The sequence below is a fragment of the Melozone crissalis genome, unplaced genomic scaffold (genome assembly GCF_028551555.1).
Source record: "Melozone crissalis strain CALT ecotype California unplaced genomic scaffold, PUWL_Pcris_2 ptg000005l_1, whole genome shotgun sequence".
Taxonomy (NCBI): domain Eukaryota; kingdom Metazoa; phylum Chordata; class Aves; order Passeriformes; family Passerellidae; genus Melozone; species Melozone crissalis.
In genome coordinates, this window is record NW_026535783.1 from 47,632,281 (window position 1) to 47,650,405 (window position 18,125).

General features: G+C 41.8%; 1 protein-coding gene across 4 annotated transcripts in view; it reads right to left on the reverse strand.

The window, feature by feature from the left end:
* Positions 1-18,125, reverse strand: part of KANK1 (KN motif and ankyrin repeat domains 1) — a 129,681-nt gene continuing 111,556 nt past the window's right edge. For 3 of the 4 annotated variants that reach the window (XM_054287199.1, XM_054287190.1, XM_054287173.1), the window contains 9 exons: positions 14,465-14,683; positions 13,530-13,638; positions 12,321-12,530; positions 10,317-10,404; positions 7,417-7,636; positions 4,632-4,774; positions 3,890-4,090; positions 1,607-1,705; positions 1-993 (listed from right to left, as the gene is read on the reverse strand). In XM_054287199.1, the coding sequence (XP_054143174.1) occupies positions 931-993; positions 1,607-1,705; positions 3,890-4,090; positions 4,632-4,774; positions 7,417-7,636; positions 10,317-10,404; positions 12,321-12,530; positions 13,530-13,638; positions 14,465-14,683 (1,352 nt within the window). In that variant the 3' untranslated portion in view covers positions 1-930. The remainder of the gene's footprint in view (positions 994-1,606; positions 1,706-3,889; positions 4,091-4,631; positions 4,775-7,416; positions 7,637-10,316; positions 10,405-12,320; positions 12,531-13,529; positions 13,639-14,464; positions 14,684-18,125) is intronic. The other variant, XM_054287181.1, reaches the window with a different exon arrangement.

An 18,125-nucleotide genomic window follows, 5' to 3' on the forward strand; every position in this document is an offset into this window, starting at 1 on the left:
TAAAACAGCATAATGAAATTTTATTCTGAAAATATGGCAAGAGTCTAAGGCACTTCAAACATTTCAACGCACTTGACTAAAGTGAATGTGACAAGGTAATAGCATTCCATAAATACGCACCAAGATGTACACTCAATTACACTCAAGGGGAATATACAGCTGGTACCTCTAATTTTATTCTCCAATAAACATGTATGGAGCTTATAGACTGAAACAGTTAATAAAAATATGGTAACAGAACATGGAATTCTTCATGTAGGTTTTAATTATTATGGAATATAAAATGTTGAAAATACTGTGTGAGTTAATTTTATAGATACTAGTATCTTTTATATAAAAAGTTATACATTATCCCCAATTAGCAACAACTTATTTAGTGAACTTCAGACCTGACAAGAGGCTCTATCCCCAATACCTACCCACTCACCCACCAGCTCAAGATCCATGGAACTGACTACATAAGCAACTGCAACTTCTGAATTTCAAAGTAATTAAAAACATGAAAATCATGTTGGAATGAAATTTATGAAAAGTTTACTGTGATGAAGTCTAAGCACAGTAAATATATTTTAGAATGACTAAAAATAAGCCACTGGGACACCCCTGCATGGATAGCCTTAGAAGTCTTAATCTGCACATAACATAAGGAAGGACAATCTACAACAAAGAAAAAGAGGATTTATGCCAGTGTACAGAAAGATGACTATGTGAGCAAAAGAACAGTTCTGGCTAAGGTTCTCCACAGAGCACTACTTAACTATATGCTTGCTTCAAGTTTACAGTTTTCTACCTTTAGCACTAGATCTCTGCTTTCACTTTGCTGGTGAGTTCAGGCACAAGACAATTACATTCAGTATCTGTCTCAGTAAAACAGTAACATTTAGCAGCTTAAAGATGGCATAGAGATTTTTTACAGATATTTATACACTACTACTCGAATGTGGCTCTGTGGGTGGGACCAGGAGATGTCCTTCTGCTAAGCCTGGGAGTGCCCTAAAAGAGAATAAAGAACAGTTAATCAAAGAGAAATTATTCCAGCCAGCTTGAAAACACAACACTCAGAATTACTCTGTTCAATTCCTTACTTTTAATTGTACAGATTTTTTTTTTTTCAATTTTAGGAAGAAAAGTGCCAGGTATCATACAGCCTACTAACTGCAAGTGCATATTGTTTCAACAGTGAGGTGTTTAGCAGCAGTTTATCAGGAGAGTGAGTCAGGGCTACAGGAAGGGTGCATAGCTGCGAAAACACCTAGAACAGCTATGTTTCAGTTTCCAGGTAAAAAATTGCCATTAAAGTAATACAACAGCACCTCTGTACACTAGCCAGAATCAGTGAACCTTGCTAGTGAGCTATCTGTACCCCATGGTAATTAGGAGAAGCAGGAACTATCCCTCAGCCAGGCTTCAACCTTCTGCAGTCAGTATGTATTTTAAAAAGTACATTCCACTTACCAGCACAGAAATTGTCTTTATGAGTAAAAGTCAAAATTTCATGTGCTGTACTGCTATACAGCTGTCAGGGAGTAAATTTCTTATTTACATTTCACTATTATGTTCAACAGCAGCAAGTTAAAACATAGCCTACAGGAGGTTGTGTACTAACCGGTGACTGGGTTTTGGAAAAGTTGACGTGGGCATAGAGGAGAACTGCTATGTCCTTATGTCCAGCTTCCAGGGCTATTGAAAGTGCTGTGCTGCCATCCTGAGAGAAGAAAGGAAGAAACAAGAGAATTAGTGCTTGTATGCTTTAACAGATCTCTTAAAAGCCCCATCAGCCCACAGAGAAGCGCAGTTATTAAGTGGAGGCCCTACTGCTCATACAGACAGGTTAATTTAGAGACTTGTTTAATTTCTTTTGTTTTAAACCTTGCACTTCTGTTTTATGAGGCAGTCCAATTGTCAAAGCCTCATAATTTTTCTGAACAAGGAGTCTCGATTATTGCTGTGGAAGAATGAGCACACTATTATCACAGTAATGTTACATGTAGTGCTGTGCAAGACCAGAAGATTGGGGTGTCTCAGAGAAACTACAACATCAGTAACAAGTAGAAGAGATGATAAGGGAGGGGAAAATGCTGGTCAGATATAATGATAATTGCTGTGTTAAAATGATAATTGTTGTGGTATAGCTCCCATCAACACTAAGAGAAATTGCACTCATAATTCCAAATGGTCCTTGATGGAAGTCGAAATACAAACAAATGAACTTTCCTAGTCAAATACTGCCACCTTAGTTTCTCAGAAGATACCACTGCTTTCATAAACCACAGCTGTTGAGGATAGAAACAAAAAAGCTGAACAAAAACAAATAGCTGGAAGAGTATTTTACTAATTTGCTTTTACTTACTGATAAGAGTATTTTGTTAATTTTCCTTTGGACCATGTTTGGTCCAGGAAGACATGGATGTCAGACAACCTGTGATATGAACTTGGTGCTTGGTTCACTGCCTGGCTTTTGGCTCTTGCACACAGAAGACTCTACAATAATGCCAGTACTTGAAATGTCTCACAGGGACGGAGCACATATTCCAGCCACTGCTGTAGCACTGGTATTGGAACGGGTAGCACCAGTTTTCAAATGGCCAGCATGGGACACAACGGACAGCATCCACATGGAAAGTCTTCTTATGAGCCTAAAGGCAGCAATTTCTAATTGTCCTGAACAGACAGGGAGCTAGAAGAGCTGTCTACTACAGAGCAATATAATGCATGACAAATGCAAAGCTAACACTCTCCAGTCAACAGGAGATCTTAAAGAGAGGTGCTGAATCACTGTGGCACACATTAGTAGGATGATGCTCAGCTTACTACTGATCACGCAGACTGGAAAAGCATCACTGTGACACTCAGAATAGCTCGGGGAATGCTAAAAATCTCAATCCCACAGCACATACAAATCTGTGAGTAAGCAGCAAACTGTGCTTGGGAAACTATCAAACTGGCCACAGGAGTAGTTAAGTTATCATGTCCCCATAAAGACTGTAATTATTGATTTTGTATCTGATAGTGCTAACAGCATCCAAGCAGCAATAATCTAGACTGCTCCTGAAAGTTTTTGCTAGACTGAGGTCTTCTTACATTTTCCTCTCTGGCCAGAAGTTCCACACTGCTAGCACCACAAGGAACTGAGCTGCCTCCTGCAGCAGTTGGGTGAATGAAGAGAAATCATGTCCTTGCCTCTCTGCAACAGCTTCAACAAATAACCTCCCACTGCCCTCCCAAATCCCAAACCCAGGTTCCATTTCAGTGTTCAGTGGGTAAAGCAATAGGAAGAAAGGAAAAGTATGCAAGAAATATTGTTAACAAGAACATAACAAGAAAGGAGCTAAGTCAATGTTTTCAAGCTTGAGAAATCTATAGATTAAATTGTCTGCTGACAGTGTAGGCTGCAATGGTCTCTGCAGGTGTCTCACTTAGCAGCAAAGTCACAGTCTGTATCTGTTTATTGTCAGGACAGTGTAGCTTCATGACTAAGACTGAACCTACAGTCTCAGAAGTCATGGTGTAGGAGCAGTGTGAACATTGTTTCAAGGGAATTGTAGGGCTGATGTTTGCCATGGGCACAGAAAAGCAAGACAGTGAGGCCCTAAGTCACCAGATAAGGTCCTATCTGAAAACTAGAAAATTCCTTTGAAAGGGAGAAGGAATGTGAGAGGGAAAGGTGTTGAGCTAACTATGACCTAACAAATGTTTGTTTCTGTTGTGGCCACTAAACACCTACAGCTAACCACAGAAATTGCTACCAGGTGTGTCTGTTAGAAAAGTAAAAATACTAGCCAAATAATCACAGCACTTGCTACCAATTAAGCAGAAGATTCATTGTGGTTGGCACTCTGAGTCAGACATTTGCCCAAGTAGATTTCAGAAGCATTGAAAGGCAGCTCACATTGTCCTCCAGGGTGCTGTTACACCCAGGCTGAGCCAGCAGAAGCTTAACAATCTCCACATGTCCATGCTCACTAGCGCACATCAGAGCTGTAGAGCCCTCATCATCCTGGATATTGACATCTGCACCACAGGCCAGTAAAGCTTTAACCATGTCTATCCGGCCATGACTCACAGCTAGCATCAGTGCAGTCTGACCAGCCTGCATGGAGAGAAGAGAAAAACGCAAATCACTACAGAGGCAATCAGTGACAAAGCACAAACACTTCTATTTTTTTGAGATACTGTATTTCTTTGGTGCGGGGGGGGGGGGGAATTGTTATTTTAAATGGTACTCTCAAGGCTTTGATTGCCATTATTTAAATACCTTTTATGTATCATATATCCCACATTCACATAGGTATTTATTGTATTAATGGAATTAATATTTTCAGACAGCTGTAGTTTATTCGAAGGAGCTAAATGCTGCAGACTTTGTCAATGCCACCCAAAATTCAGTAATAGTTCTTTCACATCTTCAACCTTCATTTTTTGGAGAGGTCCAGACCTGAGGCTCAACTGTTGTTCCACAGCTCCATTTTGTATATAGCAATCAAAACCATACAAAAAAACCCCACAAATGGTGAAAGCAAATGAGAGTAACATTTAAACTGGTAAGAGCAGGGATGGGAGCACGGAAGGAACAATGAAAAGGCACAGGAGTACAGCAGTAAGAACTGTGCCTCGTGAACTGTTTGACTGACCTGGCTGGCTTTAGCATTCACGTCCCCACAGCTGAACAGTTCCTCCACTATCCTCATGTCCTTCTCCTCTTCCACAGCTGCAAGCGCAGCAAGCATGATGGGGGTGTAACCAGCCTTGTTCTGATGATTTACATTACAGACATCTGCAGAGGGATGACATAATTTGTTCAGAAAGCAAGAACCCAAAAAGCAGTAATTGTGCTAATCAACTGAATAAACTGTCAGTAGAGCAGCCTATAAAAAGAAAAAGTAGCAACTGCTTTCATAATGGATGCAATTCAAGGGAAGGTGGAGAAGCAAAAAATTAACAGAGGAGCTCTTGAGCCAGACAAAGAAAAGAATTCTTTTGTACTATGTGTACAACACAAGAAAGAGCACAAAGACATTTTATATGTTATCATTTAGCGCTTTATTTGTGCATTATTTTTTCCTTTTGTGAAAGCAAATGGTCTGAGATTTAGCATGATACTCAATAACACTGCCAGGATAGTCCTTAAGCTCTTCTCCCAAGGACATCCATACTGCAGAATAAAAGTGGTCCAGCAACGTGGTCAATGGAAAAGATATTTCTCTTCAGCACAAAGACTGTGTCTTCAGCACAATTTTCCTGCAATTGGTGTTACTTAAAAAATCTGCAAGTGTACTTCAGCATGTTTTGGAGCTGTCAAAAAACCCACCCCTTTAAATTAAAGACTGCTGCCAGTTCTACAGTGTATTTGACAACGAACAAAACTGCTCTGGGAACAAATACAGGCAAGTCCTCTCATCAGTGCCAGCAACCGACAAGAGTTCTCCTTTTTGTTCAAACCTTGCCTCCAGTCTGTCTCTGTTCCTAAAATTCTGCAGAAATTCAGCAGTGCTTATTGGTTTATTGGGCAGCATGGTTTTCAGTGTGCTCATCATATTGGAAAGCAGGGACTCAGCGTTACATAAACATTATCTGCAGACTAGAGGTTAAATTGCACCACAGGTATCTTAACAAGCAAAAATGGCTCAGGAAATTCTTCAGATTTATGGGCAAACGATTTTTTCAGTCAAAAAAATGGAAAATTTTTTCAGGTTAAACAGACGTTGGCGATGATACCTTATAACCAGTAGACCAATACTTCTTTCAGACATCACTTCTGTGAAGCCACTGAAGCCAGACAACACGACATTCTGCTAAATGCATTACAACCTGAGTAATGAATAACTTAGAAGTAGTGTGCTCCTACTCTGACTAGACTACTTCAGCAGAGTGTGTTTTCTGAGGTCACATTTAGCTCCTTTTCCATATGGCTGAAGGAAATTGTTCTCCTATTTGTCCTCTTGGTGACTCTGTTTCATGCTACTGGAGGGTTCTCTCATCTCATCTTGTCCACTCTTCTCACCACACACAGACACAGAGTTCTTGGTCTAAGAATCCACCTGTGATATCACCACACTGCAGAGCTGACCACAGTGACCATTCAGACACAGTCCACAGAAAAATTGTTGAAACCTGAAGGAATCTTCCTATTTGCAAACATTTTCCAAGTGCTGGCATGAGCAGTTCTCTCCTTCAGAGAGAACTAGGTGGGACTAGTCATGATTATTACACTTTACAGATAACACCCCTGGTGTTCGTGGGCATACAATAGCTGCCATAACAGAAGTCCTGACTTCCAGCAAGAGATGAGCAAGTTCCTGCTCCTCTGAGACACCGGGAAGCAGAGGGGCAGCTTCCTCCTACCACAGTGTGCTGCAGAGCCAGCCTGCCCCGTTTCACCAAGCTCCTGACATTCCCTGCATTCCCCTGCTGTGACTCACTCTTCCCAAACACAGACTGCCTTCAAAAGGACCAGAAATTTCAAAGTGCTCCCGTTCCTCTTGAGGAAGTCTCTGCATGTGTGACACATGTGCTAGGTTATCAAAGCTGAGATTTGTATCATTCATATCCTTGTTTATCTGATGCTACCCTTCTGGACTTTTTGAATATTGCTTGGCTTATACTCCAGACATGTCATTGGCCTAGTTAAGCTTTCACAATCAACTGTGACAGGTTTTTTAACTAGTTTAGAGAAACAAACTTCACTCAGAGAGCAAAACTAGAATTAAACAGATTAAACATCCAACCTGGGACCAATTCCAGTGTGTGATACCTTCTGCTGGATGCCATCTGGTACACTGAATGTGGGGAGCAGACACTCCAGTCTCCCTTTTGCCACTACCCTTTCTGCACGTGTGTTGCAAGAGGATCAAGAAAATGAGGCAACAAAAGCAACCACACGAAGCAGAATCAGACTGCTCACGCACTAGGGAAATGGTCTCTGTGACAGAATGCCATATTGCCCTAGTTTCTCAGCAAAGTAGCATAGATGAGTCAATGTGGTGGCCAGAAAAAACTTCTGCACTGCTCTAGACAAAGCTAGACTAGCTTGCATGTTTAAGATGGTATTTATATATCAATGCATCCTCCTCCATCAGCACCCTACAGAGTGCTGAACAGCAGCTGTGCTGCCTCCAGAGAAAACTGCTGGAGACTGGTGCTGCTTTACTTGGGACTACAGTGCAAGAGGCAAGAATCCAGCTATCTATCTCAACTCTGTATGTAATTTACTTAAGTGTTTTTTTACCTTCTTCAAGAACTTCCAAAGCTAGTACTAGAAACAAAGATTCTAGACTATCTAGGTGAGCCACCACATAACTGTTAACAGTTAAAACACCTGCTGGAAGAAGACGGAACTTGGCCTCTGGTCCATCAAGAATTTCATCCATGAGAATTGCAAAACCAAGAATAATTAAAAAAAACACAAAGCAAACTTACTTGCATCCAGAAGAAGCTTTACAATTTCAAAGTTAGAATGTGAGACACTGTAATGCAGAGCTGTGTTTCCATTTCCATCTGCCATGTTGATGATATGTCTGAGGACAGCAGGAGAAATCTCTTCAAAAGCAGTTATGTAGTCTCCAACCATTTCAGGGAGAGCTGACTTCTGACTTGAGACACGAAACCACTCATGCTGGATGGTATTTAAACAAAACCTCTGCCAAAACCAAGACAGAAAAATTTACATATGGGCAATCTGTTTAAAAGATTTTCCATCCTGTAAGTCAGCAATGCAGGTCAAATCTTTTTTAGTCCCATGTGGGAAGAAAGTATTCAGCTCACAAACAAGATGCAGAGACTGAAGCGCCCCCCCTGACTAAAGTCCACTTTAAACCGCCGTTTACTTCCTCTCACTTCATCTGATTTTCACCTCTGACAGCACAGAATTTCAGGGTGAGAATACTCCCAGAATTAACAGTTATCAAATAGTGGTGAATGGAAAAAAAAGACCTGCAGAACTACTTCCATCAAATACTTAACTACATTTATAAATCACTGATGAACTCAAGACTTTCTCACTGGACCTAACACCATGCTAAGTCAGACAGGCCCAATGCTGAGGGACAAATTATCAACTGCACAAAGTATATGAGAACTGGCTGCACAGCAGTTCTGAAGAAGAAGAACTGGTCATTACAGACAATTACAAACTGAACCCAACATCACATCTTAATGTAAAAGGTAAATACTGTTTTGAGGTGAATAGACAGATTTACAGCTTGCATGGCACGTGATGAAGTCCCTTTTTTCTGCCTAGTACTGTGAAGACAACACCTGGACTATCTTGTCTGCTCTGATCACTGAATGACACAAAATATTTGGTTGAAACAGTTTCAAAGATAAGCAGCAAGAATGAACAAAAGTCAAGGAAATCTGACTTACTGGACAGACAGGAAGGACTGGAGATGCTCTGCTGAAAAGAACCGCTGGGGAAAGAAACCGTGCAACTTTCTGTTGCAGAAAAGAGAAAAAAAAGGAAGAACCTGTTCTTCACCTGAAGGCTGGCTGGCTTTAGTAATAAGAGATTTTAGTTGCAGTGAGAAGATGCAGGCTACACATTCAGGATAAACTTTCCCATGGGTATGGACTGCGAGTGGGGAGTAGGAGCCTCCTAGGCCAGGTGACTGGTCTGTTGTGACAAGGTAGGTAGAGCAGATCTCCCTGTGCGCCAAGAAGGCTTCCACATTCAGCACCAGCTCTGACTTTGAGACACTTTCTCTAACCTGGAAGGACCACCATATCTTTCTCATAAACCCTCACCTGCAAGGCGGCCAGTAAATTCAAGGGCAATTTTGCAGAGAAGACATTCAGAAAGTTTATATAGCCTCTAGTGAAAACACACCAGTATCTCTAGAGGTGGTCTGTGTCTGGTAAAGAGAAAATATTCCACACAGACCAGTGCTACCTATGTATCTATACTACATAAACACATTAACAGAGTATTTTACATCAGTGCTATATAATGTGATGTATGTGTTCTGTGAACATAGAGTTGAAATGCAAAGGTGGCCATAAACTGACACAAGAGAATTTTTTATTTATTTCAGGCACTACTGAGTGCAAAATAAGAAACTATTTTTAGTCACAGTATCACACACATTATTAAATAGACAATACACTTTAAAAATTCAATTAATCCATCACATTCAAAAATATGCAGTCTACAGCTCTTTCTGGTGTAAACAGCAGCTACAAGAGCTGAGTATGCTGGAAGAGGTTGGGACAACTCATACAGATCCTTAGCTACACTGACATTTAAGCTGTTTGGACAAGACTTATTTATCAGCAGACAGAAGACAAGAGCTGATCAGTCTACAGCTTCCATCTACAAAGCACTGCTTGTACTGGAAAACACTTTAGGCACAAGAAAGTAAAATTTAAATTCAAATTACACTTCCAAGGCAGAGATCATAATCTGGTTTTGCCATTTTTGACACTTTCAACTCCAAGAGGGACTAAAGCATTTATTGTTTGAATGCCTAAATAACTTGTGAAGGACAAACACAATTAAAAACTATGTGCCACAACTGTATGAAACACCCTTTCAAAACATTCCCTGGACCACAGATGTCAGCACTGGACACAGACAGTATTACTGTGTCATACAGACAACACTATTGTCTTTAAGAAGCTCCAGATGCTCTACAGTAGAAGAGAATGACACTAAGTTGTTGCCACTTACATGCACAAGTGGAACAAATGCAAAATTCAATTTCATATCATTAAGCAGTGTTCCTTTGCTTTCAGTGCCCTCATAGAGTAGAGGAGGCAATCCCTATCTGAGGAATTTCCAAGAAGGCAAATACGATTTTATATCCTGAGACTTACGTATTTTTTAAGTTTTAACAATAAATCCTCCTTACTCTCTGCAGCACTGATACAAAAACCACCAGTGCAGTAAACAACACCAACAGCACCCTGCACTCAGAAGGCACATCACCTAGTATTTCAGAAGAGACTCTGAGGTTTTTTCATAGGATGCAACAGAGTCTTCACCCACTGCAGCCTCCTAATGTGAGGCCTGAGAGTTACCATTCCAGTGCTAAACCAAAAAAACCACAGGAATAACAAAGGAATGCACAGGTGTGTTGAAACTGTATTTTCATGTTACTGTTTTTACATATGTGCCTTGGGACAACAACACTTAAGCACACAAAATACAAGTATATTCTCTGGATGAAAGTGTCCTGGTAGAAAGAGCTTTGTGACTCTTGCAGCAAAGATGAGATCCTCTTCTGCCTAGCCACTGCAGTGCTGGTCCTGTAAAACCAGAAGTTACCTCTCCCTAAAGTTTTTCTATTGCATCTCAAGAGAAAATTTTCACCTGAATTGCTTACCACATCTTTGTTGGTTAAGGCCTTGGGGTCATCAATGTTGTTTCTCAGCAGGTTACAGGCAGAAAGCATCTTTTCACTTAGCTCGTACCTGAGGGAGACAGCAAAATACATGGCACGTTTCAATTTTTATATCAGCATTTCAGTATAGAAACATTTGTTTTTCTGAAAGTTGTCTGGGAATGAAAGTTTCCAGGCAAGCCATCTGCTCCTACCACGCAGAAGCCACTCCGGCAGCTCTTCTCACAGACACTCCCTCCACACTGAATGGAGATGAGTGTGGGAAGAGCAGCAGGAATGGGGAGTGGGAAACACATCACTTTCATGCTCTAAGATTTGGCAACCCTTCTAGTGGAAATTCTCACCTACTGCTGTGTGACTGCAGAGCACACTTTATATGCTGTGTGCTTTGATTACTTGATTGACAAGGAGAAATGCCAGTAGTTGTGATGGAAACAGAATAAAGCAGTGGGAAACAGCTCAAGAGGTGCCTCCCTGCCAGCTCCCATTCACTGGAACTAGGCTTTCTCATCCCACCCACTCTGGAAATTTACTCTCTTTCTCCAGCCCTCTTAATTTTTGCTCCCTTGTCATTACGAATTTCTAAACTCATGGTGGGCCATAAAAAAGGTCAAGAAGGCCTGTACCAGGCTTTGGCCAACCATCTTTGCCTAAAACCTGCCTGGAGGATAACGGCAGTTTTTCTGGAAAATTCTCCCAAGCTAACACACTCACGTGTGTAAGACGGGCATTTTGGTCCTCAAGGATTAGCAGCCAGCTGCTAGTGCTAGCAGAGCAGTGAAGTTATACACCACTGCCATACATGGCCACACAGCCACATGCACCATGGCCACATGCCCTGACTCTTCTCTCAGAGGGCATTGCCAGAGCACTCAGCTTGCAAGGAACGTGCTCCTTAAGTATGAACAGCTTAAGCTGTTCTGCTGCTCTTCTTCCCAATCACCCCTTGCTACTGTAAATAAAAATCAGAGAGGTCTTTTGAGAGACTGCCCATCTTTTTATGCCACCTGTAAAATAACAGGCTATTCCTACAGTAAAGTAAGCTCAGAGCTCTTCAAAAAACACACAGCTCCAGGGCCTCCAAGGTCTTAATTATTAATTTTTGCATCTCATTTATTTAACAGTTGACAATTACCGATAACTTGACGCTAAGATACATCCCCAGTGAAACATGACATTAATTTTGTTTTAGCTCTTTTACTGTTGTTATTCTACCTACCTAATTTTCCAAATTACCACACTGGCAAACCCATTATCTGTAAGAGATCCCTTCACTCTCTCAGTTCATACTTCCTTTTGCTGTTTGCTAACCAAGAAACAGTAAACACTCACCACTTTATTCCTTCCATATGCCAAAAAAGCACAGCCTTGTCTGTCAAATTCTACCTTACACAGCAATTTGAAAAGTACCCTAAGACGTGACATGTTGAACAAGTGTGTGATGGCAGCCTTGAAAGTGTATTACAGTACACAATCTCATATCATATGAAGCACATGATCTCAGTGTCCTCAGTGCTGTACCCCATCATCTCTCTGTGCCATGCCCAAGATGCTGTGGAAAGTGCAAATGCAAGATGCACTCGCAGCAGCCAGCTGACCTGTTGTGCATGGCTCAAGATTAATTTGTTTGCTTACATGCCAGGATATTAACAAGGCATTGCCTGCTCCTAGGCAAGTGCCAGCTGTGATCTGGGAGAGCCTCTGCTAGGGGAGGCACCAGAGTCTTCTGCTAATGAATCATTTAAAGTCAATGAGGTCAGCTGCTGGAAAAGATACCTCTGACACCTTCTGCCTGCTCACACAGAGTCATTTTGCCATGAAGCTGCCTCTGGCTACTCACTCGAGGAGGAGGAGGGAAGTGGGCAGCAGTCAGCCAGTGCTGGGGCTGATGCTTTTTCCACAAGCACAGCCCACACAGCTTGCTCCATGACAGGAGGCAGAGGCGACATGCCTCAGAGGCACACTCTGGAGAGGGTGGGCACCTACCTCTCTCTGATTTCCACCTCCTCGGCCTCACCCTCTGGGAGGGGACTGTCCTTCTCTGCCCCCACGGCGCAGACCTCTGCAGCATGGGGGGCAGGCTGCTTCTCTTCTGGGTGCTGGTCGCAGGAGTACTCGTGGCTCCCGCACTCCTCCTCCGAATCTGAGGAGGAGCTCTCCTCGGAGCTGGAGTCATCACTGGATGTGGTCTCATACCTACGGGGAGAACGGGCAGGGGCAGAGGTGCTTGCTCCGCACCATTCAGCAGCAGTCAGTACCTGCTTGCACTGGCACAAGTGGAAAAATGTCCTGCAAAAGCTTTGTCCTCCTGTTTTTTCCTCGGAGACCTCTTCTACTCACTGAACTCAGTGTTACTGGCAAATGACACTGCCAGTATTATGTACACACAGTGCAAAGAAAGAACAACAACCTCTTTTAAATGTCTTAACATTTTATCAAACCTTGCCTTATCCCCAAAATGAAATTACTTTGTTCAGAGTAAACTGTACTGCCTTACTAGGCAGATATAAGCAGGGAAGCTAACAAACCTATGATAACTTTCCCTCAATATATGTAATGATACTTTTAGCTTATATGTAGAAAATTAGGTAACTGAGATATTTAGGCTATATACCACACAAAACATTTGTACTAAAGAAAAACTAATCTGAGGAAAAGGCTAGAAAAGCTATATGAAAACAATTGGATGAAACCATTTTAAAACCACTTTAAAAATGTCTTCAAAACATTCTGGGAGGGCAAGTAATATTTTAAAAGAAGACAATTTTCCATACTGTCCTCTGTATTTGTATAGGAATACAAAGACAGAAAAATTAATTCTACAGCAATGGCATCTCTTGCTGTATTGTTTAATAGTATAATGCTGTGCTTGTCAGCTACCAAAGATATATATAAATTTTGGTTACTACAGCATTGCCTGAGAAATGTCCTCATGGCTGTCTGAGATTGTTTCACTTTCCTGTAGTAAATGTGGCAGCAATCTAATGTACAGGTATTTGAGACTGATGCCATATATGACTTGCAAGCACAAGAGGATTAAGAGCTGTTCAGTTCTTCCTTCTGATCCTTGCACTCAGTGGTTGCACCTCAGCCTGACGGACAGCCCAAACCTAAGCATGTGTTCCTGGGTTCCTTCTCTTCTTCCTGCTGTGAAAAATGCTACAGTAACAGATGTTTTGGAGACAGGTCTCTTACCCGCCATTAATGCCAACAAATTGCAGGTTCTTCTTGGTGTTGCTTAAATCCTTCTTTCCATCTCTTTTCTTCATGATAGATTTAAGTGTGCTCTCATTATTAGCACATACTATTAGAAAGGGAGATAAAGCATACATATCAGTATAAATCTGTAGCCAGCTTTGAATGCAGCAGCATTATAGCTGATTTTGCAAAATAACTCTATATTTTTCATCAGCTCTATCTGTAATTTACCATCTGAAGCTGGGTTTTCTAATATATATACAGTCATGGTTTGACATGCACATTGGAAATACAAAAGAACAGCTTCAAAATCAGATGTGGAAACTAGTTAAGCCTAACTTTTCCACCTTACAACATGCCGCTAATCTTCATGATGCTTTAGAAAACCTAAAGAAAAGACAAGAGCTTTTTGTTTTTCTTTGCTATTGGCGAAAAACTTTTAACACTTAAATCTGTTATTCTGTGAACAAAATCTTAATTCTTAGTGTCAGAGAGCAGCAGAATGCCAGAATGAACACTATTAATACAGACAGCATGTTTAACAATACATACAGCATATTTAACAAACTATTCAACAGGTAGGTTCAATCAAAGATGGTCTTTTAGATGTAGTAGTCATTGAAAAAACTTTTACCAATCTCTATACAAAGGAAGGTAAAAGATGCATACAAATTTAAGTTAATTATTAACCTTTTATCTTTCAGTGGATTTTTCTTAGGAAAACACTAAATGGCATTTCACTGATGTACTACAATCTGCCATTTAAAACCTAACCACTACCTGCAGACATACGGTGTCACACTGTGAATTTTCCCTCAGCTGCATCTTTTCCTGCTTTTTGCATTTTTGAGAATATTGCAAACCTTCTTTAACTGTCTTTCATATTCAGACTCCACCAGCATGATGAAAAGTGAATGTGAGCCAATTATTACCATAGAGACCTGAGGCAAGCTGATCATCCGTCAGATTAATTGGAGTGAGAGCTTTATCCTGAGAAGAAAAAGACTTCCTTCCCCGAGCAGCTTCCACCAGGGGAGTCTTCCTCTCCTCCTGAGTGGGCACAGTGTCCTGCTCCAATTTCAGCGTTCGCAAATTTGAAGTTAAGTGTGTATTTGCAAGTTGGCCATGAGGGATGTACTCCAAAGTAGCACCTACCAAAGAAGACAGCAGGCATCACGGATGAGTTAAACAATAACATTTCCATCAATATTGTGATCCACAGGGAAAAAAGCTCAACAAACTAGAAAAAAAAAGCTTGTCCTTTAAAATACTCTTTTCTGAGGACCTAAAAAGACTGTGATCACTATCAGAAAATGCAAAAAAATGGCTGTGTTTCTTTTGATAAAGATATACAATACAAGGACAAGCTATAAAGATAATGGCTTTAAAATGCATCAAAGGAACGTCCTTCTTTTTCCTTCTCTTTCAGTATGGGCAGTGACCTCAGCTCCTGGCACTGTGGTCAGGGTGGGCTCACTAAGCTGCTCCTTGATAACATGCCTGAGGAGCACAGCATGTTCACAGGCTCTGAAGGTTCTTTCTGCAAGAACAGTAACCTTTTCTTTGTACTTGTTTTTTAAGAAATGTCATTTTCCATGAAAGCATAAATTTTTCCTTTTTCTTCCAGTACTCAAACTAATGAAAGCTATGTGCTTTGCCCCATTGCTGAGACAACTGCAATGAACTCCCACACACTACATTTCTTTTTTTTTTTTTTTTGGTCAGGATTGTAGTGAGGTAGTAGTTGTATTTAAACCAAATTCCAAATCTTCGGGTTATACTTTTTTCCCCTCGCTGATTTTTTTGGCATTCACTCACTTTTTCCCACTGTGTATTGAAAAGGCAGTGCTAATTATGCACAGACTTTTACAGATTCCCCTGGAGTTACTCCAGCTGTGCTATTACAACTTCTCTACAAATCTGCACAAATGCTTTTGTTTGTGAAACATACTGAGTGGTTTTTTACACACATGTGCCACCCCAGTGATCTTGTTAGCCTTCAAGGGAAAAAAATCTGAAGTTTAACTTGCTTTAAACACTACTAGTTTTTTTCTCCCACTCTTTTCTTGCTTTCAATGGTGTGTGCCTGTATATTATTTTTTACATTTGTATTTATCAAGAACTAAGGCACAGCCTTCTCATTCGAATCTAAGTGGCATTGCACAGGTTACACTGCTAACTACCTACTACACTGTAGTAAGGTAAATTCCAAACATTAATTTTTAGATACACAGCTACATCTCTGTCTAGCAAGCGGTTCTTGTTAGACTGCCTTTCCCCCTTATTTCTTCACCTCAGTGAATTTTTCCTACGACAGGACATAACAAAGCTGATTTTTCCAAACATTGTCACTTCCCAGCAGCTTCCTCCTTTTTGCTCCCATTGCCACCCAAGTCTCTGAGCTTCCAACCAAGTCTCACCCTGCATGCATTTCCCAAAGCACCCTTCTCCAGCAGTGAGGCCTATTGCCCAGTTCCACCATGGATTACAGCTCCTTCAGCATACAGGGAAAGCTGTCTGCAGGAAAAGGCACACAGCAGGGCATTGACCATCATGTCACAAGCAGCACAGCAAAAATGCTTTTTCTTAAGAGTGAAAACTGTGTGTGTGTGTGTGTGTGTGTGTGTGTGTGTGTGTGTGTGTGTGTGTAAGAAGGCAGCAGCTTACGGGCCCCCTAGGTAGAAGTAACCCTTCTAGAGACATGGCTGAGCACCTGGACACCCATGAAAAGCAAGAGGGAAGTCCTGCCCTTGCTCCCCCACCACTACCCACTTTGCAGCACTGACTGACTTTGGTCAGGTCTCTTCCCAACAGCAAGCATCATCCTTCATCCAACAGCTGTGGAGAAGAGAGCTGCCAAGGTGATAGAACATCAAGCCAACAATGATTTTTAAACTCCCATGGCTGAAAAACAAGGGAACTGTCTCTTTGCTTGCTTGGAGCTGTGACAGGTACAATTAAAGAGTATCAAGCACAGTAACCACTTCCAGCTGCAGCTGGTGGTGGCTGCCTGGGCTGGTTTTACCACGTCGCCCCTTCTGCTCCAGACTGGCCTCTGAGGACATGAAAAGGAGTGAAGGAAACCTGCTCTGAAGCATCCAGAGACACGCAAAGTTCCCAAGATGCCCGGGTTTGCTTTCAGCAGAACTGCCTGCATAGTCTGCCAGACAGCAGGGTTCTCCTACAGAAGCAGCTGTGACAACCATGGTGTGTCTGGAGGCACAGCTGGGCTTTGCGTGCCAGAGCTGAAGGCAGGACTCTGGCAGGGCAAAGTGGGGCTCCAGCCTGAGGTGAAACAACAGCAGTGCCTGATGGACCCCTGTCATGCCCCCAAAGCCTAAATTTCCTCAGGTGTCTCCCTCCTGCCCTGGGACAGGCAGGGGAGGGAGCTGAAGGGTAGGACAGACAGAAATGAGGACAGTAGTACACTTCTCTCCCCTGACTCACAGCCTATCCTGAACCTGCCACCAATGCAAGATGACTTCAACAGTTTCCCTCTTCTGGTACACACATCATTGGCTGAGAAGCACCAGACTGAATTCAGGATCTAGGGCATGATGTCCATGCCTTCCAATGAAGAAGAAAAGGGTTCTGCTCAGCTGGCTCCTGGCACCTGACAAAAGAGGGTGACATCAAGATTTGAGGGCAAGGAGACAATTAATGTGCATTAGGTGAACCAGTCAGTGCACTCACTCTCCCTGCAAAGCTCTTAGATGTCTACACTTATTGCATGCACAGTACCCAATGATGAGGGAAAGAGAGCTTTGGGTCCAACTCAGTATTAATGCTGTGAGCCATTAATTATCATTTAATATCAGCTCCCAGGCCTTCCCCTTTTCAAGACAGCAAACATAAAGACACTTGGATAGCACTGAGTCAAATCAGTGAGAAAAAGGGACAAAGGAAGGAGCTGTACCACCCAACATTACGGTCCATGATTTAATAGATTAATCTACTGCTGCGCAAACCAAAAAGCCAAATGAACTGAGTTCCTTCCTCCTCCAACAGAACTGCAGGGCCACTCTTACAACTGGAGGTGCACACCTCTCCGGTGTGGAAATGAAACCCTGGCTGAGGATCACCACTGGTCTACACAGACCTTAAAATACACTGTTCCTCTCACTTCAGAGAGATCTCAAGTATGCTTGAGCAGAATCCTCCAGGTTGTGGTGCACAGCACTGACAGCAAATCTGCCAACAGGTCAATCCTTAGTCAGGCACTGCCTCCAGACAGAGACCCTCGGGACCCTCAGAGACCCTCCAGACAGATAATGATATTGCCTTGATGATATTCCTTAGCTTACTCTTCCAGGCAAATACAGCAAACTTGACGTAAGCTCCTAAGTATTGATACAGAATAGTGAGCTACAGAAGGAACCTGTCAAAAACTTCTTATGTATTTTTCAATATAGTAGACAATTTTGGAAAAGTTCAGGAGAAATTCAGAGGCAAAAGTATGACACACCAAACAAAAAAACTTGCTAGGTTCATCTGTACATAAATACGCAGAAAGCAACTTCATCTGTACATAAACACTTAGCAGAAAGTTGCTTTTATCAGTAACACAGGGAAACAAGTGATTGGACCCATCCT